The sequence below is a fragment of the Elgaria multicarinata genome, chromosome 4 (genome assembly GCF_023053635.1).
Source record: "Elgaria multicarinata webbii isolate HBS135686 ecotype San Diego chromosome 4, rElgMul1.1.pri, whole genome shotgun sequence".
NCBI lineage: Eukaryota > Metazoa > Chordata > Lepidosauria > Squamata > Anguidae > Elgaria > Elgaria multicarinata.
In genome coordinates, this window is record NC_086174.1 from 83,301,470 (window position 1) to 83,327,394 (window position 25,925).

The 25,925-nt window shown below is 39.7% G+C and overlaps 1 protein-coding gene across 4 annotated transcripts in view; it reads right to left on the minus strand.

Annotated features, from left to right (window-relative positions):
* Positions 1 to 25,925, minus strand: part of LAMA2 (laminin subunit alpha 2) — a 477,652-nt gene that overhangs the window by 78,752 nt on the left and 372,975 nt on the right. For all 4 annotated transcript variants that reach the window (XM_063124695.1, XM_063124694.1, XM_063124692.1 and 1 more), the window contains 6 exons: positions 22,040 to 22,202; positions 20,810 to 21,020; positions 18,465 to 18,581; positions 16,065 to 16,228; positions 15,327 to 15,465; positions 8,582 to 8,684 (listed from right to left, as the gene is read on the minus strand). In XM_063124695.1, the coding sequence (XP_062980765.1) occupies positions 8,582 to 8,684; positions 15,327 to 15,465; positions 16,065 to 16,228; positions 18,465 to 18,581; positions 20,810 to 21,020; positions 22,040 to 22,202 (897 nt within the window). The remainder of the gene's footprint in view (positions 1 to 8,581; positions 8,685 to 15,326; positions 15,466 to 16,064; positions 16,229 to 18,464; positions 18,582 to 20,809; positions 21,021 to 22,039; positions 22,203 to 25,925) is intronic.

The window sequence follows — 25,925 nt, forward strand, 5'->3', positions numbered from 1 at the left end:
TTTCTTTTTCTTTTTTTAAGAGAAAATGGGCTAGATCCTTGTGGGAGCCTTTGCCTCCCACAAGTGGAAGGGCTCCTGGTGGATCACGGGAGGAGGAGATTTCTGTCGAACCCCCTTCAGCCTCTATGCTCCCCTGAAAATCTGCTCTGGAGTGTTGGGTACCTTCCAAAACAGCATTCTGAGTGGAACTATGCTGGGGGAGTGTTACTATTAGATAGGGTCTGTGTACGTAGTTCCCAAGTATTCTGTAAAAATAACAGTCTGTAAGGAAGTGTAACCACAGATAATGAGAATAACACAGCATTATAAGGTAACTCATGCTATTCAAGTAATGTACCAGTTCATTTTTAAATATGAAGAAACTTAGTTTGTGCTAGAGGTGAACACAAATGGTATCTCAAAATTCTCCACCCCGTGTCTGTCTGCAGAGAAATGTAGTGGAGGGTGGTCATTTTACCAAATTCCTCTAGGAGAGGAGAAATTCTCCAATAGTTCCTCAGGGGCAGGGCTCACCATTAACAATGGGAGACCGTAACACAGCTTCTTTGGTTTTTCTTATGTTCTTGTTTTGTTTTTATTTTGCTGCTGCGAAACGATGCTGACAGCCTTGCCACCATTTTGCTTCCACAATGTCCTGAATGTCATTTGGGGCCATTGTGGGGAGAAATAAATAATATAGTAGCGACCACGAAAAACAGTAGAAAATATTCAGAGGAAATTCTGTGAAGTAGCCTTCTGTTTCTATGGGTAAGAAAAATAAAAATCTCAGACAATTTCTATGAAAAAATGTCTTCTGAGCAATGTCTCACCTCTAGGCTTTGTGCACATAGGAACATAGGAAGCATACAATGAATGTGAAGACAAGGCTCTTCTTGGGAACTGCCAGTTTTGTGAAACAGCTGAATAATTATAAAGTGGACAGAAGACTGAGGGAAGGCAGGTACCTGCCAAAGCCAAGAGTGATTGTGGGCTCCTAGCACTAGCAACTACACGACATTGTGTAACTGTTCCATATTTTTCTCCTCAAAGGATTTTCTGCATTAGGGAAAAAGATGGAAGATGTGGTAACCTTGGTTTGATTGACAGAAGAAGCATAGGTCTTGAGAATGTTTCTCCTACCTCCTCGAAGGTAGTGTCTGTAGAGGTTTCCCAGTGTCTACCTGAAGTGGTCCAGGAAAGAGGCCTCCACCAATTTCATGGTCCTTGGTGACTCAGAATGATTTCTCAGACAGTTCATTACACTGGCAATGCCCAGGGGGAGATCTACACTAAGCTGGATATACTGCTTATAAACATTTTTTATTGTGTATTGAGTCTTATCTTGCCACATGATGCTTGCCTTGTAACATTGTATCACTTACCCTTTCTGTCGTTCTATTTTCTGTATAAGTTGTTGTATTTTCTCTTATGTGGCCGATTGCATCATAAGAAACCTTCCTTTTTTGATATGCTTTTCCTTAGCCAATCACCTTCCTTGGGGCATGTTTCTTGTGTTTCCCTGCCCAAAGTAGCAGCTGTTTTTCCTCTTTCTTGCCTCGTGTTCCTCTTTGCAGCCACAACCTTCCTCCCCCTTCCATGATCTGCATGTGTATGGGCATTGTTCTATATGTGTTTACTCAGAAGTAAGACTCTCTCTGTTGAATGGGCTTTCCTCAAAGGTAAGCCAGCATGTGATGTTAGCAATTGAAATAAATGGGATTTACTTTTGAGTAAGGGAACCAGCACACCTGTAGTTCATGAACTTGAAGATGCAAGCAAGCAGGGAGGGAGCCTCCAGGCAGGGTTAGTAGATTTACTTTATTGCAATGCGTTATACGTGGGGCTGCCTTTGAAAATGGTCCGGAAGCTTCAGCTGGTACAAAACAGGGCAGCCCGTTTACTAACAGGGACTGGCCGGCGAGATCACATCACGCCAGTCCTTTTCCAACTTCATTGGCTGCCAGTCCAGGTCCGGGCCCGTTTCAAAGTGCTGGTATTGACATTTAAAGCCCTAAACGGTTTGGGGCCAGGTTATTTGAAGGAACGCCTCCTCCCATATGTACCTACCCGGACCTTAAGATCATCTACAGGGGCCCTTCTCCGTGAGCCCCTGCCAAAGGAAGTGAGGCAGGTGGCTACTAGGAGGAGGGCTTTCTCCGCTGTGGCACCCCGGTTGTGGAATGAGCTCCCCAGAAAGGTCCGCCTGGCGCCTACACTGTACTCTTTTCGTCTCCGGCTGAAGACCTTTTTATTCACTTAGTATTTTAACACTTAATTTTAACTTAAATTTAAATTTTACTGTTTTAACTCTGTGTTTTAATCTTATATCAACTTTGCTGTGTGGTTTTATCCTGGTTGTGCTTTTTATACTGTATTTCGTAATTGTGTTTTTAACCTGTTGGGTGTTTTATTGTGGTTTTAATTTTTGTGAACCGCCCAGAGAGCTTCGGCTATTGGGCGGTATAAAAATGTAAAAATGTAATAAATAAATAAAAAAGTAAATCCCATTGATTTCAGCTGCTAACATGACATGCTGCCCCTTGGTCTGTGCTTAGGAAAAGGGCTCAGAAAGAGGGGAAACCTTTCCAGCCCCCCTTCTCTCTGTTTCTCTCCCCTCCAAGCACAGACCAAGGGGCAGCAGGTCACATTAGCAGTTGAAATCAATGGGATTTACTTTTGACTAAAGTAAATCCCCTAACCCTGCCTGGAGGCTCCCTCCCTCCCTCCATGGCTCCAGCTAAGGAAAAGCTCCCAAGTGTGGAAAGAGGGGAAATCTTTCCACCACCACCCTTCACCATTTCTCTCGGAGGAGGGACAATGGAAGAAAAGAGAAAGCGGGAGGAACAATAAGCAGACGGGGAATTGGGGGAAAAAAGTTACAACATACATTGTGTGGCCCTGAGTGCTGCATTCCTACCAGAGAGGAAAACTGTAAGAAATGTCTTAATACCTACGTGTGCCCAGCGACGTTTTCAATCGGTATAACATATTACGTTTACTGACTGACAAAACAATGTTATATATACCAGTGTAGATCTCTCCCAGGTAAAAACGTATCCACTTTTTTTGGGTCTCGCTTGAAAAGTAAATTGCTTTTATGGGAAAAATCAAATAAGTATAAAGAGAAATGCACAAGATATATAAGAAGAACAGACATCTGATAATTGTAGGTGTTCATGAAGTGTCAAATAAGCAAAAAAAATGACCTGTATAGTCACATAGCTTAAGAACTGTTGAATTCTGTTCTAATTATATACTTTAGTGACATTGATGAATGGTGAAAAGTACTTCACTTTTTGCTGATTTTGAACATTTTTGTGGTTGTAAAGTAAGTCAAAGGAAAAGCTCAGGGGAATTTATTCAAGAACATATACAAAAAATAATGAGTATACAACAAAATAAAGACAGGGAGGGGTAGGGAAGCCACTACTGCAACTTTTAAAGTTGCAGTAGTGGCTTCAGAAAGCTACAGAATCAAAGCTACAGAAAATCACATGTCTTCATCAGATATGTGGAAGAAGATGCTGCATTTGAAGGAAAACCTAAAGTGAAATATTGGTAACCAACACATTACAAAGGAAATCCCTGATTGGATCTCATTTCTTAACACTGAAATGCAGGAGCTGCCAATTTGGATCAGTCTCATGGTGGTGGTGTGTGTGCACGTCAAAATTGCCCCACTTCAGCTGCTCTTTGTCTCGTAGGGCAAAAATACAGGGATTTTAACAGGTTTTCTGAGAGGAAAAAAGCAGATGTGTGTGTAATACAATACCCAGAATTTCCCAGTCAGCTTAATTAACTGGTGGGGTAGTATGGGAGGAGGCAGTCTTTTAGGTGTTTGAGCCCCAAGCCATTTGGGGCTTGAAATGTGATAACCAGTACCACTGTATTGCATTTATTGCTTTTAACTTTTATTGTAAGCCAGCCAGAATGCTTTCATTGTTGTGTGGCATACTAGTAAGGTAAATAATATTGCTCTTCATAGGCATACTTTGAATATTTGGGTCGCTCAATTAATGGATGAAATGATGCAAAGTTGTCAATCAGCCTAGAATCAATAGACTAAGGGACAGCTTAGAAAAGGAAGACTGGCAATACACTGGCTTATAAAGAGGACTCAAGTGGAGTTCTAAACAGAAGCAATGAAACCAGTGCAATGAATCTGTATATGCAGCTATCCAGAGCCTTTCTACACAAAGCATTTATGGAGTGCTCATGATTCTCCACTCACGGTAGTATGTGGGTGCTTTATGTGACATCGTCATCCTCCAGGGCCTCTCCCATTATTTGGAACCATTTTAGCAGGGTTATGTTTTTTTTAATGAGGATTATCTGCGTATATCTGTGAATTGTGGCACAAAATCCTTGTGTATTTGTGCAGTTCTGCTATACCATGGCACCACCTAGTGGTTGTGTATTGGAAAGACAAAGAAAAAACCCCCATAAAAAACAAGTGTAAAGGAGATGATCTTAATCCCAAAAAGAATCTGGAAGCAGAAGCCTTGGTAAAGTGGTAGATTAAAAGCCTTATATAAAAAAGCCTTATGACTCTTATTTGAATATTGTTAGCCATTGATAAGAATGTGCAAAGAACAAGTCCATGTGGATGCTTGCATCACATAGAATAGATGAGTTTCAAACCAACATCGTATATGCAACATCATATACTAACAGTGTAATCCTATACATCTCTATTCAGAAGTACGACCCACTGTGTTTAATGGGACTTAATCTCAGGAAAGTGCGTATAGCATTGTGGCCTTAGAGCTTAGGAGTGGAAAATATAAAACGGCAAGAATAGGAGAATTAAGTAGGCATTGGCAATCAGTTTAAATAAGGCTAATGAGCTTTCAGTATTAGAAAAGGAAACCCAATTTAGTATGACTCTGTAGGGAAACACCAGACAAGGCAAACTTTCCAATTCCACTGCCTAGTGAACAGTCAGATTATACTGGCATATTAGAAATGAAATATTTGAATCAAGTTCTCAAAAACACCACTGTCATTAAGTTATTAGTTGTTAATCTGAAGGAAATGTAAGGGCCTGGATTGGAAAAGTCACCATTAAGGGGCATATGATTTCTGGCCTTTTATGTCATAATTATGTTGTAATTAACCTTGCTTTAACAGAAGCTTTACACTAACTAAAATATTGCCATGTACAGGTATATTTTTAAACGTATATTTTTGTTTCCATTTGTCTTGCTTAGAAATTGATTCCTGGCAAAGAATCCTTCCTTTATTCTGACATGGAACAAGGCCAAGGAAATGCAGAGTTCAGTCATTCATAGCCAAGATCCTGAAATTCACATTTGTGCAAACTGCTAAGTGCAGCATCTACAGTACTTTCCCTACCAATCCTCTCCACTTTTCAAACTTCCAACCCCACAGAGGGAGAAAGAGAAAGAGAGAAATGAGTAAATCTCCATTTTAATAGCTGCCCTCAGACGTTTTGCTCTGTAAGGCCTATTTCAGCAATTTTTGGTGGTAATATATGGCATTTTCCTGATTAACAGCCATTTTATACCTTATGTAATTGGCTACAAATCAGGCAGATGTCATAATGTAGCAAGAAAACATTCCCATCTCTGTCACGGCCCAAGCCCAAGTTCCTGGAGGATATATTACTTGAGTAGTTTACGGGTTTTCATTACTTTAACTAATGTACTACCTGTAGTGCAGAGAGAGAGAAATTCTAAACTAATGATCACTTCTGCCTACTAGCTCTTTATAGCATCCCTATTATTTGTCTTTCAGTTCTGAGTTTCCTATAGGGATTCTGGAGAATTCTAAGGAGATTTTATTCTATACATTTTTAGTTACCCCAGTGCTCTCTTTCTAACCCAGAAATGCCAAGCTGTGGATAGAGGATAATGTTCATAATAATTTTTGAGCAAATGCTACAATGCAGCTAAAAACAACTAATCTCAGACTCCAGTTCCACTTTATATCTATTGAGGCCAAAACTTGATTCTGCAGGGCAAATGAAAATGTGTAACAATATATTACCATATATACAGGACAGAGCATTGAGGAAAACATTAAAGCTTTATGTCTTGGCATGGCAATTTCATCACTGTTAGAACCTTCTAATGAAAAGAAAAATCAGCTTCATAACCCTCCAATTAACTGGTAATAGGGTTTCATGACCATATATGAGTACTTAATTTGAAATGTTATGTGAAACCCTTGTGCTGAGATTAGATTGCGTCAGAGGCAGAACTTTTAGTTAGTGAAAAAGTGAATCTTTGATGATAACTAAGGTGTAAAGTGTATGAACTTATGTTAAATATTGCTTATTGCAATACAGTACAAGCCATTTTGATTATATTCAGTAGTGCAGCCATGAAAAATCCAACATAAGAAGCTATCTGTTACAGCTGGATGATTCTGAGAAAACTAGAATCACTAATGTTAATGTATCCCAAAGGGTGGTTGTGGGAGTAACATGATATAAATAGGTTTTGGGGAGATAGGTTAAAAGTCATCTCTCCACTTGCTGGAATCCTAATAATTACCAACCCCCTCACCAGTTGGTACAATTTGCATTTTTAACCACCACCCCCATACCAAGACACGATTAATATCATGTGCAGTTTGGCCTTTAATAAGGATGCCAATGTTTTAAGCCATTCCCCACCACCACCTTGCTGGATTTCTGTCCCTTGGGTCCATTAGGCTCTCTGATATCGTCCCTCATTTACACTATTTATTTATGCATTTATTTATATATTTTCACATAAGCTGTTCTGCTCCTGAGGACAGAGAGCATTTTGTTATATTATTTATCCACTTAACCCTACATGTAATCTAGGCCATTATTAACAACAATGAATCTTTTGGCACATTAAAGAAAAACAAATTTATCACGGCATATGCTTTCATGGACTAGAGTGCCCTTCATGAGATACATGATGACATGTTATCCTTAGTTAACATGGATATACAGGGAAAAATGTAAATTATGGTCATTTGGTCACACAATTTAATTCTGTTCTCTTTCTCTTTCTTTCTCTGTATACACGTGTGAATACACACACACACACACACACGAGAGAGAGAGAGAGAGAGAAACCTGACAATTGAGGCTAACACTTCACATACCTGATGAAGTGGCTTCTAGTTGTGAACCGCCCAGAGAGCTTCGGCTATTGGGCGGTATAAAAATGAAATAAATATATAAATAAATACTCCTTGAAAGCTTATGCCATAATAAATCTGTTCATTTTAAGGTACCAGATGACTTTTTGTTGGTTTTGATGCAACAGACTAACACAGCTCTATTGCGATTACCTTTACTAGAGGTGTGAAACAGAGGCTGAGAAACTGTAAGCTACCGAAAGCCCCCAAACAAGATCATGACTGAAATCGTTTGTGAACCTATATGTCATAGAATCATAGAATAGTAGAGTTGGAAGGGGCCTATAAGACCATCGAGTCCAACCCCCTGCTCAATGCAGGAATCCACCCTACAGCATCCCTGACAGATGGTTGTCCATCTGCCTCTTGAATGCCTCTACTGTGGGAGAGCCCACAACTTCCCTAGGAAACTGGTTCCATTGTCGTACTGCTTTAACAGTCAGGAAGTTTTTCCTGAAGTCCAGCCAGAATCTGGCTTCCTATAACTTGAGCCCATTATTCCATGTCCTGCACTCTGGCATGATCAAGAAGAGATCCTGGCCCTCCTCTGTGTGACAACCTTTCAAGAATTTGAAGAGTGCTATGATGTCTCCCCTCAATCTTCTCTTCTCCAGGCTAAACACGCCCAGTTCTTTCAGTCTGTCCTCACAGGGCTTTGTTTCAAGACCCCTGATCATCCTGGTTGCCCTCCTCTGAACAAGCTCCAGCTTATCTGCATCCATTTTGAAGTGTGGTGCCCAGAACTGGATGCAATATTCAAGATAAGGCATAACCAGGGCCAAATAGAGGTGAACCAATACCTCACACGATTTGGAAGTTACAGTATACTTCTATTAATACATCCCAAAATAGCATTTGCTTTTTTTTTACAGCCACATCACACTTATATTTAGCTTGTGATCTACAACAATTCAAAGATCCTTCTCATTTGTAGTATTGCTGAGCCAAGTATCCCCCCATCTTGTAACTGTGCATTTGGTTTCTTTTTCCTAGGTGTAGAACTTGGCATTTATCCCTATTAAATTTTATTCTGTTGTTTTCAGCCCAATGCTCCAGCCTATCAAGATCACTTTGAAGTTTGTTTCTGTCTTCCAGGATATTAGCTATCCCACCCAGTTTTGTGTCATTTGCAAATTTGATAAGCGTTACCTGCACCTCCTCGTCCAAATCATTAATAAAAATGTTGAAGAGTACTGGGCCCAGGACTGAGCCCTGTGGTACACTACATGTTACCTCCCCGCAGTTTGAGAAGGTACCGTTGATAAGCACTCTTTGAGTCTGATTCTGTAGCAACTGTGCTTTAGATGGGTATACAGTTCATATTGGAATCGTGTACTGAATATGGACGCAGAATTGTAAACCAAAATATATTCCTATAGAGATGTCTGTGTACTAAGACCATGGTGGATCTCATTAGCTTTTCAATAAAAGCCAGTTATTGTAGGGAAAGAAAAATGCATACCTTTAACATCAGTTGCCTGCCTGTTGGCATCAGTGAGAGCCCTGAAGCTTTTTTGTAGAGCATTCTTAGCACCATCCTTTAATGAACCTTCTGGACCGGATGCCTATAGAAGAAAAAACAACAGCAACCAACTAGTGTCAATTAAATGTGTGGTAAACAGCAGGTTCAGGAAAAGTTTAAAATCCTAAAAATGTAACTGGGGCAATTTAGCTGAACAGTCATGAAAATTTGAAAATATCATCAATATATTTTAAATTATACTCTCAAACCACTATGATATTCATCATACAGAACAAATAACATATTTTTAAAACTAATTTGGTTTTTACATCAAAGCAGAGACCTCCATAGCCAGTTCCCAGGAATCTGGAAATGGATGTGTGACTAAATTGGGGAATAGAACTAATGTATATGTGAATTATATAGTCAGTCTTTCTGCATCTATATGATTATAGTTGTTTCCTCATTAAAAGTTTATAAAACACTTATTATAATTATTAGAAAGAGGACAATATAAGTATATTTTTGGAGTTAAATAAATTCTGCTAAAATGTAAAATGTTTGTGGAAATGTTATCTGAGTAATCCTAACTTTTCCTATGGTCTCGGGATGATCCCGAGGCCACGGGATGTGTGATCAGGTGTCCTGTTTTCGTCCCGGCTCATTGCATCGGGGGTGGGAGCAGAGTCTTCTTTAAAAAATTTAAACTTACTTTCTCGTAGGAGCGCTCCTGCACTCTTTTTTGATTTTTTTTAAAAAAACAAAATGGTGGGTGCAATGTCCTCCGTCCTCCCAGGATGTCGCACACCGTGTGTAGACAAGGGGGAGGATCTCACAATCATCATATCGCGAGATCATCCCCCTCCATCCCCTCACCTAGTTATGCCCTTGGATTCATACCTGCAGTCTTGGCACAGACTCTCCTGCTGGCTGTGGTGAGAGAGAACACGCGGTGCATCACCCCCTCCTCCATGATCCCATGCCCCCTTACCTTTACCATTGTTGTCCTCTGTTTGCCTTATCATGTCAAGAGCCACGCTGCTGGGAGAAACAGATGTGGATCTCCCTTAGATGTCGCGAACCCCTTCCAGCCATACAGCTCTTCACATGATGAGGCAAACAGAGGGTGAGCAGCTGCTCCAGAGAGCCCCTCTTGCTTCTCTCTCACTGAGGCAAATGCCACAGTGGTGCAGTGGCTGATGGGTCTCACCAGAGCACCTGTGGGGCAGCAAGGCAGTGGTGGGCATGTTTCTGGGCAGTAGCAGCACAATTCGCTGCTCCTACCACTCTGCTGACTGAAGTGGGCACCTCACCCTGCCTCATGGGAGAGCTGGCTCTACATATTTGGTACTTCTAATGGCTTCTCCCTACCCCTTTCCCAAGGGGACATTGTTCTTCTTTAACCCCTGTGCAGGAGTGGGGATTTTTGGAAAACAAGCAGATGGTGTGTGTGTGTGTTTTAAACCTACTGTGTGTGGTGGTACTGATTCAGATTAGGCTCTGACATGTAGGATACATATTTAACACATTACACTGTTTGACCCTTTGAACTGTACTTCTGTTGAAGGAAACGGAGTCGCCTTTATGGATGGGGTAAGTCCATGGGTTCACAGTGCTTCCTGTGCCAGCAGCAAAGCAGGGAATAATTGTTGTAACAGGTGCTGCTAAAAGAGCTAATCCTTAGAGAGATGTTCTTATGAACCTCTCCATGGCTTTTGGTGTAATTGGCAACCTGCAAGGAGCCACTTGTAAGGGACTGAAGTGGGGGAGCACAGCTTGATAGTGGTTCTGTTCCCACATGGTGGGTCAGGGCTTGTGATTACCCCTGGGTTTTGTCCTATCACATATTGCAAGGTTCACCATTCAACAATACATGCCACAGCTGGCGGGTATCACCCTGCAGTTCTGAATGTAGCGTCATGAATAGGCTGATGCCACCCAGCTCCATTTTTCATTTTCAGCAAATCAGGACTAATGGTGCAGTCGCTGAATGAATGCCTGAACATAGTTATCAGTTGGATAAGGGAGAACAAATTGAAGCTTAATCCAGACAAGACTGATAGTGGGGATGGTGATCAGCCTGCCTGTTTTGTATGGGATTATTCTACCCATTTAAAGGAAAAAGGAAAAAAAAACTTTAAAATATTCAGATCCTGAAAAGCTGCTCATGTGAATCATTTGTTTTTCTCTTATTAAATATCTGAACTATCCTTACAGAGAGGCCACTCCATCAAATTCAGCAATAGAGGCGCCTGCCACATCAGATCATATTTATTCTGTCCTTTCTCCCTTTGGATCCAGAGGCACTGGGATGAACTCCACACTGAAGGATTAATAAATATATTTGCTTGACTGGCTAATAAAAAAAAAGGGCATTAGACAGAATGAAATTGTAAGAAGTCCCATTTGCAATGTAAAAACAAGGAGTAAGTTGCATATGAGGCTGAGTGATTAGACTTGGCTTAACACTTGAGCAAGACATTCTGATTGCATTACATTCCCTGTGAAGGACTATTTATGCATGCTATTTAATAGATCAGCAGAGATTATTATCAATACTGTATCGATGTGCCTGGATGTGCATGACAATTTATATTACAAACATAGGCCTGGATCAATCTTCAAATTCCATATTGATCAATATGATTGCCACGCAACGAAAATGCTTTAGGCATAATAGCTGCATGTGATGGAATTACCTTAGAAACAGGCTATAATCGCCAGCTAGATCACAGTGGGAGGAAAGGGAAGGATTAAAACTGTGAGTGAGTGAGTGAGTATGTGAGTGCGGGAAGTAAGTAGGTGTGCATGTAAGTGGGTGGCAGTGCATGTGTGTGTATGGAAGGGGGAAGAGCCACTCCTGCCAGATTATATTTGAGGAACTGAGGTCCCTGGGAGTGAACAGGTTGATTTAAAACATCCCCCAAAGTTCTTAAAATAACATGTGCATGTAAGCTTATGCAATCCATTTTGGGATTTGTTTCAAATGAGAAGTGGTATATAAATATTGCTAATGATGAAAGAAATGTATGGACAAGTTTAAATATTGTAAGAATGTATGGGTCTATACATGCACACACACACACACATGCACAATGGGACGTTGCAGTTGGCAATGGTTCCGAAAGATGTGCATTGTGTTATATGTGTAGCAAAACTCCACATCACACATGTCCTATCATCACACATGGCTTTCACAGCTTTTCCTCCATTGGTTCTTAAGAGTGGCCTTGAGATACATGGTTGGGTAATTCACTTATAAAGACGGTATCTTACTACAAAGACTTAAAAGAAACAACAAAGGAGAAGGGGGGAAATAATGATCAATTGTGACTGCAAGGCCTTGGAGCTGAAGTCCAGGGCACCATGGGCCCAAAGAGTGGCAGGTCATGGGGTTAGTGGCAAGGCAAAAAGGCCTGGTGTCATAGACATGCCAGGGCCTACTCGGGATGGCTGCTTGCTGCAGCATTCTTTCCTTCCTCTTTTTAATTTCCCCCCTCTTTTTTATTTTGAATATTAACAAAACAGAACCAAAAACAATTGTGAAAAAGGGGGAAAAAGAGAAAATTTTAACAATTTATAGTCGGGGCCAGCTGATTGGGCATGTATATGGCTACAAAGGCTCATTTTATTATTTTTACTTTTATATTATTTATATTATCCTTTTCTAATATAAATATTATATAAATATAATATATAAATATAATATAAATATTATATATATATATATATATATATATTATATAAATATAATATATAAATATAATATATTTATATTATCCTTTTCTCCCACCCCCACCCCCACCCCCAAATGATGCTTACTCCCAAGTAAGCATATTTAGCTTAAGGTCAGCTGAAGCAAATTGCATTTTATTCCAATAGTTATGATGGTGCAGTGATTTAAGTGAATCTAAAATGCAAAAATTCATATGGCAATAATACTCCTGCTTTTATCTGGGTTGGCAAACAGGTGTTTTCCCCCCCTCTAATGTATCAGGAGTATGGAGGCAGGTATAAAGCATGGGATGAGGGTGGGGGAATGCTATTTATGTGCTTTATGACTAAAGTAATACTCAAAGCTGTCTAAAGGGAGGGGGCAGAAGACCATTTCACCCAGTGTATAAAATGACGTAGGTGTATCACTGTACAAGACTGTAAGCCCAGTTATGTTAGAGAGTAAAAACAAAACGAGAAGTTAAAGCGAAGCTTTGAAGAACAAAGTTTAGGGAGAGGGAAACCTTAGAACTGTGAGTGATCAATTATAAGCCCTATCAAAAAACAAGCTGTAAATAAATCCTGCCTTATTTAAATTAATGGATTCTTTCATCACAATTTAAATAGTATAGAATAGCTAATCAGTGTAGTTTAACTGTATAGCAACATGGCTCTTTAAGGAAAAAAAGGGGAAATAACTTGTCAGAGCCATAACTACATAATCACAACATATACCACTGAAACCTTTTTTGTCAATTTAAAGGTTATACTGACTTTTATAAAACATGAGCTCATCCTAAATATATTTTAAAGTCTTTTATATTTTAAAAAATAAAATAAATATAAAAATGGGATTCTGAACTCTGAATTGGATCTTTTATCATGATAAAACCCAGATTACCTTCACCATCCAGGCAAGTAATGGCCTATGTAAATCCACTTGAATAGTGGGAATACCTCATCTGTGATGAATTTATTTTGCTTGACAAGGAAGGGGGAATCCATCATATAAAATACCAGAGGAATTCCTCTGTCATATTTTAACATGGTTTACCTTTCTAGTTGTCAATTATTCTTTCTGATCCTGTAAGGATCTCTAGAGGTTTGTTTTGTTCTTGCTTTTAAGCATTGGCTGCTTTTAGGTTTGGAACAAAGGCCACAATCTTGGCCCGTTATGCACAGAAGGGAAGGTGCAAAGGACTTCTGGTAGCAGATTGATGCTTGGGCCATAGCTGTGCCAGGCATGAAAACTAAAGGCCTCCTATTTTACCCTTGGGGAATCCAGGAACACCCTGCTCCCCTAGCCCTTATGTACAGGGTTTTCATAGTAGGAACAGGAGTAAATTCTCCACACACTCCCTGCAATGTAGGACCCCATGTATGGCATGACCCAAGGAAAGGAACAGAGGATCTTGGTTTACTTCTGTGCATGGCATGTGGGGTTGCTCCCTGCCCAACACAGCCACAGTGTTACAGGCAGATCTGCATGTCATGGCTATGAAAATAACACCCTGTCCTCTGTGTATGAAAGGGCTGGATTGTAGCAAAATTACCCTATTCATAAAAATAAATTCTTGAGATACAAACAAACAAACCCCAGTGCAATGATAGGCTGCTACATGAAAACTTTCTTGGACAGAAGTTGAGATTTTATAATGCACCATGGAAACATTGAAAGCTAAACTTGTGGAGTAAACTAGACACTTTAATGAACTCATCAAATGATCCATATTCTATATTAGTATAGTGCTATGGGATACAAAAGCACCCAAAGCCACTTAAAACTTTACACACTACACAGAAGCTGGGAAAGAGCAGTACAGTTGATTCTTCATTTCTCTGTGACTACTCTGCTGTGTGAAATGGGAATGTGAGCCCCAGATCAACACTAAAGTGAGATCTGTAGGTCACATATCTGCAAATGATACAGTAGATCAGGCTGTCACCAACCTGCTGCCTTCCAGTTATTTTGTACTTCAATGCCCATCAGCCCCAGCCAGCATAACAATGGTCAGAAATTTTGGGATTTGTAGTCCAAAACATCTGGAAGTTGTGAAAGGCTGCAGTAGGTAGAGGATAGCCGTTCTTCTATTTCACTCCACCTCTGTGATAAGCAAACTGGCCCAGAGGTGCTTAAAAGCCAAAAGCATGAATTGCGCTGCTTTCTTGCTATTTTTATTTCTTTTTCTACTAAAATAATTATCACTGAAGTCCTAAGAGCATTCACTGGTGTATTTGTCTGTGATACCATCATTAAATTTTCTGCAGCAACTGTAGAATATAATATTTTGTGACAACGCACTTGTAATAGCTCTATGTATACCCTTTCCCGAGCACTGATGTGCTGATACAGCTGGTTGTCTTTAGAATATAATCCACTGGTTCACTGTTTGCCTGACAGTTATTCAATAGCAGCAATCCTCTTACTTGTCTGCTTTGTTTCCTGGGCTTCCATTACAAAGTACTTGAGTGATAAAGAAACAGACAATATTTTTAATGCCTAATATCTCTTCAAATACTTGATCATTCTAAAATATACAGGCTACCTGAAACTGGGTAATTGTTCCTATGCTGCTCTGTGCCGTGCACTGACCCACTGGCTCTGATGTCAGTGGGTCAGTGTATCCATTCTGGGTTTCAGTCACAACTCTAAAAGAGCTATTCACATCTTGGATAGCTGCTTTAGAGTTCTGACTGGTTCTGAGTGAAATCTGGAGCGGATTCACCAACCCACTGACATCAGAGCCACCACTGTCTTCCACCCACCTGTTTAGGGAAAATTGCATGGTTACATACCATGCTGTATTTGGGAGGGTGAGTATGTTACCAGGGGATGTGTTAACCATGCAACCTGCCCTAACCTTTCCAAAGACAGTGGAACCATACCATTCTGGATAATGTAGATGAGGCCTGATAAGTATTTGTTTGCAGATCAGAAAGACTGTCCCAGACTCTGGGTGTTGGAAGGAAGATAGTGTAAAAGACTAGGGCTTGCATTTCTCCCTTTTCAGAGAGCCTGACTTTTTCTTACCAGTCTTATGGCTTCATTGGCCTGAGCTTTAGCTCCTTTGGAAATTCCATCAGCTTCATCAATAAAGTCCTTGATGTTACTGTAGGCCTTAAAGGCTACTGTGGCATTAAAGGAGAGGTTTTTAGCTTCGTCAAGGATCCTGTTAGATGTAAAAATAAATATTAATGACCCGCCATGGTTTATTTTGCACTTTGTTTTATTTTAAAAATGTACTTCTAATGTTTTTTATTCTGTTTTTATTCTATTTTATTTTGTTCACCACTCCAAATTTATGAATGGGGAGTGGAATATAAATATTGTAAATAAATTAATACATAAATTGCATATAACTTAAAAGAAAACTCGAGAGGCAACTCCACAGGTCTAATGAGTGTTGTCAGTTTGAACCCACCAGCTTGATTCCAACCAGAATAGACAAACAGATCTGAAATATCCAGGATCAGCCAGCCCATCCTGAACTGTGCTATCAGAGGATGAAACATGGACCCCATGTTAAGTGATGCAGGGATCAGGGTTCAGCACTCTTACACTCCTGATGGTAGTCCTAATGCTGCCAGAGGTTCCCTCTATTTTCTTTCAGACTGTTAGTCATTCAACTAAAGACAAAAGTGAGCATAGCTGCTGGAGATCATTCTTTCCTTCGTTCGTTCGTTCCTTCCTTTCTTCCTTCCTTCCATCAGTGAATTCTACAAGGCAGTCAAACTGAGTCACAAAATAACAATTTCATGGTTAACATACCCATCCAGTATAGCAGATGAATCATTCAGCTGGGCAGCTTGTCTTTCTGCCTGGAGCACCATTTCTGGAAGATTCCTGTCTTTGATGTCTTGAAATAAATCATCTATTTTATCCTTTAGTTCATCAGACAGTGGACTTATTCTATCCCGAATGTCATCCACATACTGAGAGCCACAAAAGAGAAGAGTGTTTAAGCAACTGAACACAGGAATCACAATTATTTTTCAGTGAGGTGGTACTACTACTACTACTAATAATAATAATTCATTACATTTGTATACCGCCCCATAGTCGAGGCTCTCTGGGTGGTTTACATAGGATAAAAACACTAAAAACAATGTACAAAAGTTTTAAATCACAAAAACATAAATTTTAAACCACAGAAACATACAAAAACAAACCCAGGCTAATTACATATTGCTATTAAATGCCTGGGCCTCATCAAGGAGATTGTTCCACAATTGGGGGGCCACCACAGAAAAACACCTCTCTCTTGTTGCCATCCTCCGAGCTTCCCTTGGAGTAGGCACCCGGAGGAGGACCTTGGATGTTGAGTGCAGTGTATGGGTAGGTTCATGTCGGTTGTTAACAACAACAACAACAACAACAACAAATCCCCCCCCCCCAAATCAAGAGAATTCAGGGCTGTATCATTTGAGTTTCCAGGCAGTTTTCTCATCTAGATTCAGGCCAGGCTATTTATTGCTTGGCTTGGATGGAACTATTGCAGGTTCCCTCAGGTATACAAACTTAACTAATCAAATGTTAGTGGATGATGAGAGGAAAATATAAAATGAAATAATATGGTACTAATTAATTGACTGATTGTTTTCAGAAAGTTGATAGTCCCTCAGAACCATATTTCCTGAATTTTATTTGCTGTAAAGACATAATGGAAAGTAATTTGCCTAGTAAGTCATGAGAACAGGCTCTTCACCAAAAAGCACATGTTTTTGTGCCATCAACATACTTCTTTACCTAAAAAGAAGAACCATGAAATATGAAAATAACTAGTTCTTTGTGAATTTTCTAGAACGAATCCACTGTGTATAAAATTTGCTTCTAGTTTACTTTGGTTCATGGTGGCTGCAGTTTATACCTAGACAAATGTGCAAGTACAGAAGGGTTTCATATTGCCATTCACAGATATACCAGACATTCCTCGTTAGGGAAAAAAGCCCACTAAAATGTTCCAAAGATTGGGAGAGTCCCTGGAGGATGACAATGTCATATAAAACTCCCACAAAGTACTTATGAGCGAGGAATCCTGAGTGCACATTAAATGACTTTTGCATAAAGGCTTTTAATTTTTGTCTCAAGAGCTAGAGAATAATTTCCATCTTAGACTCTTCCACTAATCTTTCTGAGTCTCCAATTCCCTCCCCCTTTCCCCTTCAGTCCCATGTATTGGGTAGCAACAGCATTCAACAACAACTACTACTACTTTTTCCAGAGGCAGCTGAAGCCTTTTCCCTCTTCTCTCCTCTCTCCCTGCAGCTGGAGCATCATCATAAGCTCATAAGTGGGTTTTAAAGGAAGTGGTTGGAGATTGAGTGAGGCAAAAGGGGCTGAGAGGGTGTGGGTTCAGGATCCAAAGAAGGGGAATAAGTTTATTTCCAAGGTTGGACTGGCTCAGAAATACACTTTTGAAGCTCTTTGGAAATAACCTGTTTTCCAGGCCAATCTGATATGTTCTGGGAGGGAGCAGGTCAAATGATTTGAATACTTCCTCTGTCTTGAAAACAAATACCTTGGAGGGCAGCATGCTGCAGGTAGCCATGGGCTTCCAGGTGGACATCCAAGACCCTAGATCTAGCAGCAACCCAGGCAGCCCTCAAGAATCTAGCCAGAGGAGTGGAGCAGAGCCCAGCCCAGCCCAGCCTCTCACTAGAGTAAAGCAATCGCCATCCCGACACAGGGCAGTGGGCAGGCAGACAGAAGAGTGGCCTCGCTGCTCAACAAAAGCTTTAAAAGGTGGTGTCCAATATAGTGGGGGGTGGGGGAGAGGAAAGGAGGAACTTTGCCTGGTGGGCCCTCAAGCCTATCATGCCTCTGGTTGAAAGCAGAGCTGGGCAGCACTTCTCCCTTTTGCCAGAACATTCATCCAATGTGCTGGGTGGAAGAATGTCAATGAATTTTGGGGAAGGGTGGAATTCAGCTCTGAAATTCAGATGGGCTGAAGATTTGGTTGAAGCCTAGTTGGAGCCACTTCCACTCTAGAATGTATATCCTCATCCTTATACCAGAATATTTATATGGTATGATTATAAAGCTGAACATTTGTATTTAAGAAATACAGTACTGACAATAAATATTAATCAGAGTTTTATGTGATCACCAACATCAGTTTCATGAAAATCGGTAGCATTGTGCCCATTCTCCAAATATAATCATTCTTACCTCTACAGCTGAATTGATTCCATCTACAAGGTCATTAGCTTCATTAAGGATATCATTTCCTTCTTTTAGAGTATTTTCAGCCTCCTGCCGTCCATCTTCTAAAACTTGCTTCTTTTTCTATAGATTATATTTGGTTGTGTGAGTAAAACAGTTCAAAATGTATGCATTTGTTTTCAGAGGAGCATTTACATTTAACAAAACATCCCATTTCCAGTGTTGTTGCTTATTTTGATCAGCTTTGCTTCATTTGCATTATGAACTACAAGAAGGTGTTTGTAAGAAACCTTGGGACTTCCGCCTTCCCTAATACCAAAGAATTAGGAAAATGCATAAGAAGTTGAATAACCAACTGCATAATACCACACATATATTTCTGACTCTGCTTCCCAGCATCAGAGGCTTACCATCTTTTAGAGAGAAGATCTGAAGAATCAAATTAAAGCACAGAATCCACAGTATTTTTTTTTTATGTTTTGTCAATTTATCCCAAGAATCACAGGAAAATGACAACAATGAGAAAAAATTGGGTAAACATGGGCTTCTTTAAACCTTCTTAGCCATTGGTTGGGATGTGAAATGTCACAGAAGCCTGGAAATCAGAATTAGAGCCTCCAGCCATTGCCTAAGTTTCTGTAATATCACGTGATGCTCATACACACCGTCTAACTACTGAAGAGTTAAACTGTTCTAGGGACCGAAGAGACAGGTGTGAAAAATGGGACATAGTGCTATCTCAGCAATGATCACTGTAAGGTTGAGTGGAGTGTGCAAGTTGTTTGTGCATAAATGGAGTATCTGAGTGTTCTGTGCAGAAGTATGAAAATGGGTGTGAATGGTGCTTCTGTGTGAACAGCTAAGGAATTGTATGACTTGGTGGTGTGTGTGTATGTGTGAAACATGAATTTCCTAGCAGACAGAATGCACGAATTTCCTGAGGCAGCAGTGCTTGGTTTCTTCTGTAAGGATGTTAAGTGAGTTTCAAACACACCATGTAAGATGGAGTATCAGCTGACCTCTAGTCAGCTGACTCCAAGGACCAGTCCTTGAGCAACAGGCCATAAAAGCCCTGGCCTCAGATTTTTCTCTTATCTGCTGGTTTCTAGTGTGTGGATTCTGCCTAGCTCCTTCTCTCTTGTCCTGTTTGATACTCTGAACCTTGGCTTTTGCCTGACTTTGACTGTGCAATTGCCACTGACCCCTCTGGTCTTTTCCAAAACATGACCCCTGAACGTTTTATTCTCCTGGATCTAGAAATCCAGCTGCCTGTAGCCTGACCCTAGGCTTAACATGAATACTGACACAATTCTGCAAATAATAACAAAAATGGCTGCAGACTCATAGACAGTTGGGTTCCACAAATGCCCTACAAGCAACAATTACAAAACTATTTTAAAAAGATTTTTTAAGGATTCAGGTTTATGGCAAAAACGTTGCCCAAAAATTCTAAAAAGCAAAAATAATTTCCCCTCTTAGCTGAGGGGAAATATATCAAATGCGTGGAGGTGAGCACATCATAAAATTGTATAGAAAATAAAAGATTTCAATCATTTGTATTTATCTTCTCTCTACTTTGAAGAAGAAACCTAGAAGCTAGATCCACTGTGAGGATGTGACAAGTGTTAGCCCTTGAGGCCTTCAAGCATTTTATGAAAACTAGCATCATAGGACTAATAACTGCCTTTAGGCACAAAGTGACTGAGACATAAACAAGAAACCAAAACATTTGTCTTCATTTGAGGTTGACTTTGCTCTTCCTGTCATGGCTAAGCACTTGTTAATGTACAGTATAATGTGCTTTGAAGACATTGCAATTAAAATTAAATCAAGGGAAATCATTTACACCACTTACTAACTACAAAAGATATGTGGTAGTTTGATTTATAATCTGAATTTGCATAGGCCCATTTAATTCCTTACTGGGAGCATGACAGAAGGAGAAAGTGCAGCATTACTAATCCTGAAGACTGATGGGCTCTGTGTGCATATGGCCTGTGTTGTAAAAGGCCATATATAGGCCTTGTCTGTTTTGGACTGCTATCATCCATCTATAAAATACATATATATTAGTCATGAACTATTCGCCAGTGGAACGTTTAAGTTTCCCTCAATTTCCTTCCTTGTATCAATAGTAATTTCACTGATTTAATTTAGTCCCCAACCAGGAATTAAAACAAGGTGTCAATTAACTTGTCAAGGTTTTACTAAGTTTTATTTGTAGCATTTTCTGCAGTGGGGGAAACCTTCTAATTGTGAGTGAAGAATATAAAGTATATTTTTTAGCCCTGCTCTATAGTCCACATCCGTTCAAATATTCCAAGAGGGAAATCTTCTGATCAGACACACACCTCCATTGCAGTCATGTTTCTTTGGTTGGCTGCAGATAGTCTATCTGCCTCTCTAATTTTATTGGTTGCTTCTCTGAGAAGGTCCAGAGCATCATCAACTTTATCTTGGTAGTCTGCCAGTTTGTCTCGCACTTCATTCTTGAGCTCCTCCGTCTTCTTCCTGGGCTCTGCGAACAGCCTATGCACATTCTTCAAGAGGGCTTCAGCTGCTCTGTAACAGACCATTATTATTATTATTATTATTATTATTATTATTATTATTATTATTATTATTTATATAGCACCATCAATGTACACCAGACACAGTATTTGGTAAAACGTCATACATCCTATGTGCTTATGATACTCACTTTAAAATGGACTTAGTCAGCCTTAAAAATTATTGGGACAAAATACAGAATTGCCCAGATCACCTCAATGTTGGGTGCTTGTTCTGATTTTGTAATATTTAAGCTTTGAAAATGTGGGTCAAAGTACAGAGCCTGTGCTGAATGATTAAGTTCACATCAGAAACATCAGAAGCGAATGCAACCATCTGCCACTTGCTATGCTTATTACTCTTGGAGGGCACAAACCTGTTCCCAGGAGGTCTCCTGTTGACAGATACGTGTACACTTTTGCAATATTCTCAATGTTGCCAAGCAATGTTATAAGTCAATGTCAATCCTTTCTTTCTTTCTTTCTTTCTTTCTTTCTTTCTTTCTTTCTTTCTTTCTTTCTTTCTGATATACAATATTTCCCAGGGCTTGCAGCATTCAATCACATTTCAATGATAAATTGCCATTTCAGCAGCCCAAATATTGACAGGATCAAAATGTATACCTTTGCACAGAGATTCTGAAGACGTGAAGATCTCAAGCTACAGAAAGCGAGTTCAAAGTCCAAACTAAATGTTATATGGGAATCTGTGTATTTTTTCCCTTCTTCTTCATCTACTTTTTTTTGTCCAAAGGAAAAGCAGCCACAGGAGGCTGCACTATTATGTGGAAGTACAATTTACCCATTCAAACCATACTCTTTTCAAATGTCTTTCCAGCCATAGGATAAACGTTATGGATACTTTTGTATAATTTGTTCCCAACTCTTTGCTAGTCTGCAGCATATTATAGGAACAGAGTGCGGCATGTTCTATGACTGTTTCATATGGTGATAAAGTAGTGCTAGCCAGAAGGATGTTGACAGAGCAATCCTACACGTTCTACTCAGATAGTTTATAGCTTTACTACTCACTCCAACTCATCTTGGGCTGCTCCCTCTTGCACATTCAATTTTCTCTTCCTGAGCTCTGCCATCATTTTGTCAACGTCATTCTGTAATTCATGAAGGGTCTTGTCTAGGGTCTTATCTGGGACTCCAAGCGTCTCATTCAGTCTTAAAGCAGTATCGTTTGCAGCTGCAGAAAAGTGTCAAATTATGCACATCAACCAAGAGAGCAGAAAAAGTATTGCATATTCACTTCATCTTTTCCATTAAGGGGGTTGCAATTTATATTGGATATTCCTTGTCTGAAATACAAAGGACCATTCATTGAATGACCAGAAATCAATGAGGAAATATCATGGTTTCCCATCAAATTCCTTATTGTACGGGGGCCAAGGCTCAGTGGTAGAGACTATGTGTAAGGTCGCCAATTGTTTCCCCTGTATCTTCACTTAAAGGATGTCATAGCATATACTTTGAACAGACATCTCCCTTTCAGTGTAGACAGTATCAATGCTCTGATCCAGCCTAATGAAGTTTTGTATGTTAATATCACTTTGATGTACAATAACCGAAGTAAAGCCTCAGTATTTAGAGCAGCACCAGGCCACATAAGTTCACATAGTCTTATCTTTTAAGCAGTGGAGATTGGTGGCCAGAACTCTAAAGGAGCTATCCAAGGTTCTAGAACCTATCCCCAAAATGGGTTCAGCACATTGGATAGCCCCTCTGGAGTTGTAGTTCGGAATTAAACCCAAAATGGAATTATAGCCACCAGCCTCCACTGCCTTTAAGCTATTTCCCCTGCAAAGTTATTGGACTACAGGTCAACCACAACAAGACAGAGGACACTAGGATTTTGTAAATCATAGGAAAAAATGGCAATGAATCAGAACCCTCTTAGAGGTTCAATGAACTGAGGGAGATATAGAATCTTCCCAAAAAAGTGATCTTCATTCATATTAGCTTGAAAATCATTCAAATTTATAATCTTCTCATTTACTTTCACACATGCTCATGCACCAGTGTGGATGCTATTGGATGAAGAAAGAAAACGTGATGAAGTAGTAGAATTGGCAACATGACATTTAAAATAGCTGCTTTAAAATTCAACTATGAGATTTAAGATTTTTTTAAAGTCACATTTCAAAAACTTGAAAATATTTGAAATGCATGCTTAGAAATCAAAATTCAATTCTATTTTGCCACATTTTGGATGTGTGCAAGATTTCAAGGAAGGAAGAGAGATGTCACTGTAATCTCAGGGCAATGTAAATTGGGGAAATTTGCAGAGAAAGAAATTATTATAATGCGAGTTTCTGTATTATGTTAAAAGACTGCTTGGAGGGAGATGGAAAAAGAAATTGCGTGGGGACCGATTAATGATCTCAGTGTAGATTAAGAAGTCAACAATATACAATAAACATAAATCATTGGATGGTTAGTGCACTGTGTTATACATAATGTCAGATAGCCTGAACTTAAGACTTGCTGTAGTAGCAAATAAGTCTCCTGAGTGGTGTGTACCAGCTGATACTTTATAGTAAACTCACCAAAAAGGTTGCTGCCATAATTGTGTTTAGGACAGAGATGCTAATTTAGTAAAATTCAGTTTCTATGAATGGAATTGAAGTCCTTACTGATGATTTCCATAGTTGGAAATCTTTTGCAAGGCTTGTTACATTTCTCACATTAATAGTTATATTTATTAATATTCTCAAATGTAAAAACACATTTGAAAACATACACAGAAAGCCTCCATAAGTCAAAAAATACAGCTAAGCCAAGTACTGTTCTTTGACGGGAGGAGCAGTAGCCCAGTGGTAAAGAACCTACTTTGCATGGGAAAAGGTCCTAGGTAGGTTTGACCACCAGCATCTCCAGATGGTGCTGGGAAAACTCCTGCCTGAATCCTGGTGAGCTGCTACCAGTCATTATCAATAGTATAGGTTAGATGGACCAGTGGTCTGACTGTATAAGGCAGCTTCATATGTTCCTATGTTCAGGTGTGACTAAAGCAAAGGTGACATCACCCTCTTGCCAAATGGACTTAACACTCTTTTCTACACATTCTGTGGAAGGAACCTTCTAAAGAATATCCAAGCAGGAAAGGGGAAGTGAGGGGTTTCAGAATCCTAAAGCAATTATTCATGCTTCTACAGTGACTTTTCCTTCACCCTTTTGAGAACTGGGTTACAGGACATGGGCATGATCCAGATGAAATGAAGAAATTTTAAGACTCACTGATATTAAAGGGCAATTAAACAAGTGCTTAACCTTCTCTGATAGACATAAACGGGACTGGATAGTACTTTGTTTTCCTTAGATTTTGTCCAATGCATATATATGGACTGGGCAGTGAGATCACATTACACCTATGATTTGTCAGCTGCATTGGCTCTTAGTCCATTTCTGGGCCCAATTGAAATGCTGGATTAAGACTTAAAGCCCTAAATGGCTTGGAAACAGGTTGACTGAAAAACTGTCTTCTCCCATATATACCTACCTACCCACACCTTAAGAACTTCTTCAGAAGCCCTGTTCCAAGTGCCCTTGCCAAATAAAGTGAGGTACGTGTTTACTACAAAAAGAGTCTTTTCGGTTGTGGCACCCTGGCTTTTGGAAGCCTTCCCAGAGATTCTTGCCTGGCGCTATTCTTTTTCAGTGCAAGATGAAGACCTTTTTATCCACTCAGCCAATTTGAATAACTTGTATCTTTTAACCTGGGCATCTTGATTTAATTTTTTAAAAGTTGTTTTTAGTTTTAATTGTTCTTATTATTTTAATACTATATTTATTTTATTACATTTATATACCGCCCCACAGCTGAAGCTCTCTGGGCAGTTTACAACAGTTAAAAACGTAAACATTAAAAAAGTATACAAAATTTCAAAAACCATCAGAAATATATAGAGAACAATATAAAAACAACACTATCCATTTAAAAACAACAGTTCTGGAGTCCATTAAAAACAAACTTAGTGTTGTTAAATGCTATTAAATGCCTGGGAGAAGAGAAAAGTCTTGACCTGGTGCCTGAAAGATAACAGTTTTGGCATCAGGCGAGCCTCATCGGAGAGATCATTCCACAGTCGGGGGGCCACCATTGAAAAGGCCCTCTCCCTTGTTGCCACCCTCCAAGCTTCCCTCAGAGTAGGCACTCGGAGGAGGACGTTAGATGTTGAGCGCCTTAAAAATTTGGATTTTTACTTATTTGTGAGCTGCCTAGAGAATTCTTATGGGGTGGCTATATAGGCATCTCTCTCTCTCTCTCTCTTTCTCTCTCTCTCTCTCTCTCTCTCGCTATGGAAATGTACTTGAGATATATAGTTTTGCCAATTAACTATTCTTTTCTTTTTACAGGGGGAAGATTGGATTTAGACCTTCCTGTTCCTCCCATCCAATTGAAATTAGTGCAATTACTAGTTTTTTAAGAGGTTTCTATTTTTGTATCTGTGAGTGCTGGGATGTACACAGGTGGGCTGGGCTAGTGACTACTGCAGGCAGTTCTGGATATTTCATCTGAAAAGATGATAAAATAGAACTGGAAAGGGGATAGACAAGAGAATAAAGAAGGCCAGGCTATCCTTAAAAGGATAGCATCTCAGTTCAAACAATGGCACCAAGTTTATAATCATGTGATTTTTTTTGCCTGGTCTTTTATTATTCACGTTCTGTCTTTTTCGCCACCCCCAGATGTTGCTTGATCTGTTCTAGTGATGGCTCTCAATTGCACTTTTAAGTTCAGAGAATCAAATTCCTTACTGGGGCATCGTTGGCTGAGTCTCAGGGCATATGTATGGCTGCATAGTTATTTGCAGATGCTAAGAAGCAGATGTTCATTAATGACAAGTAGTAATGTATTTTTAAAGCCACTTTGAGAAATTAAAGATGTACTCTTAATGCACCACACAGA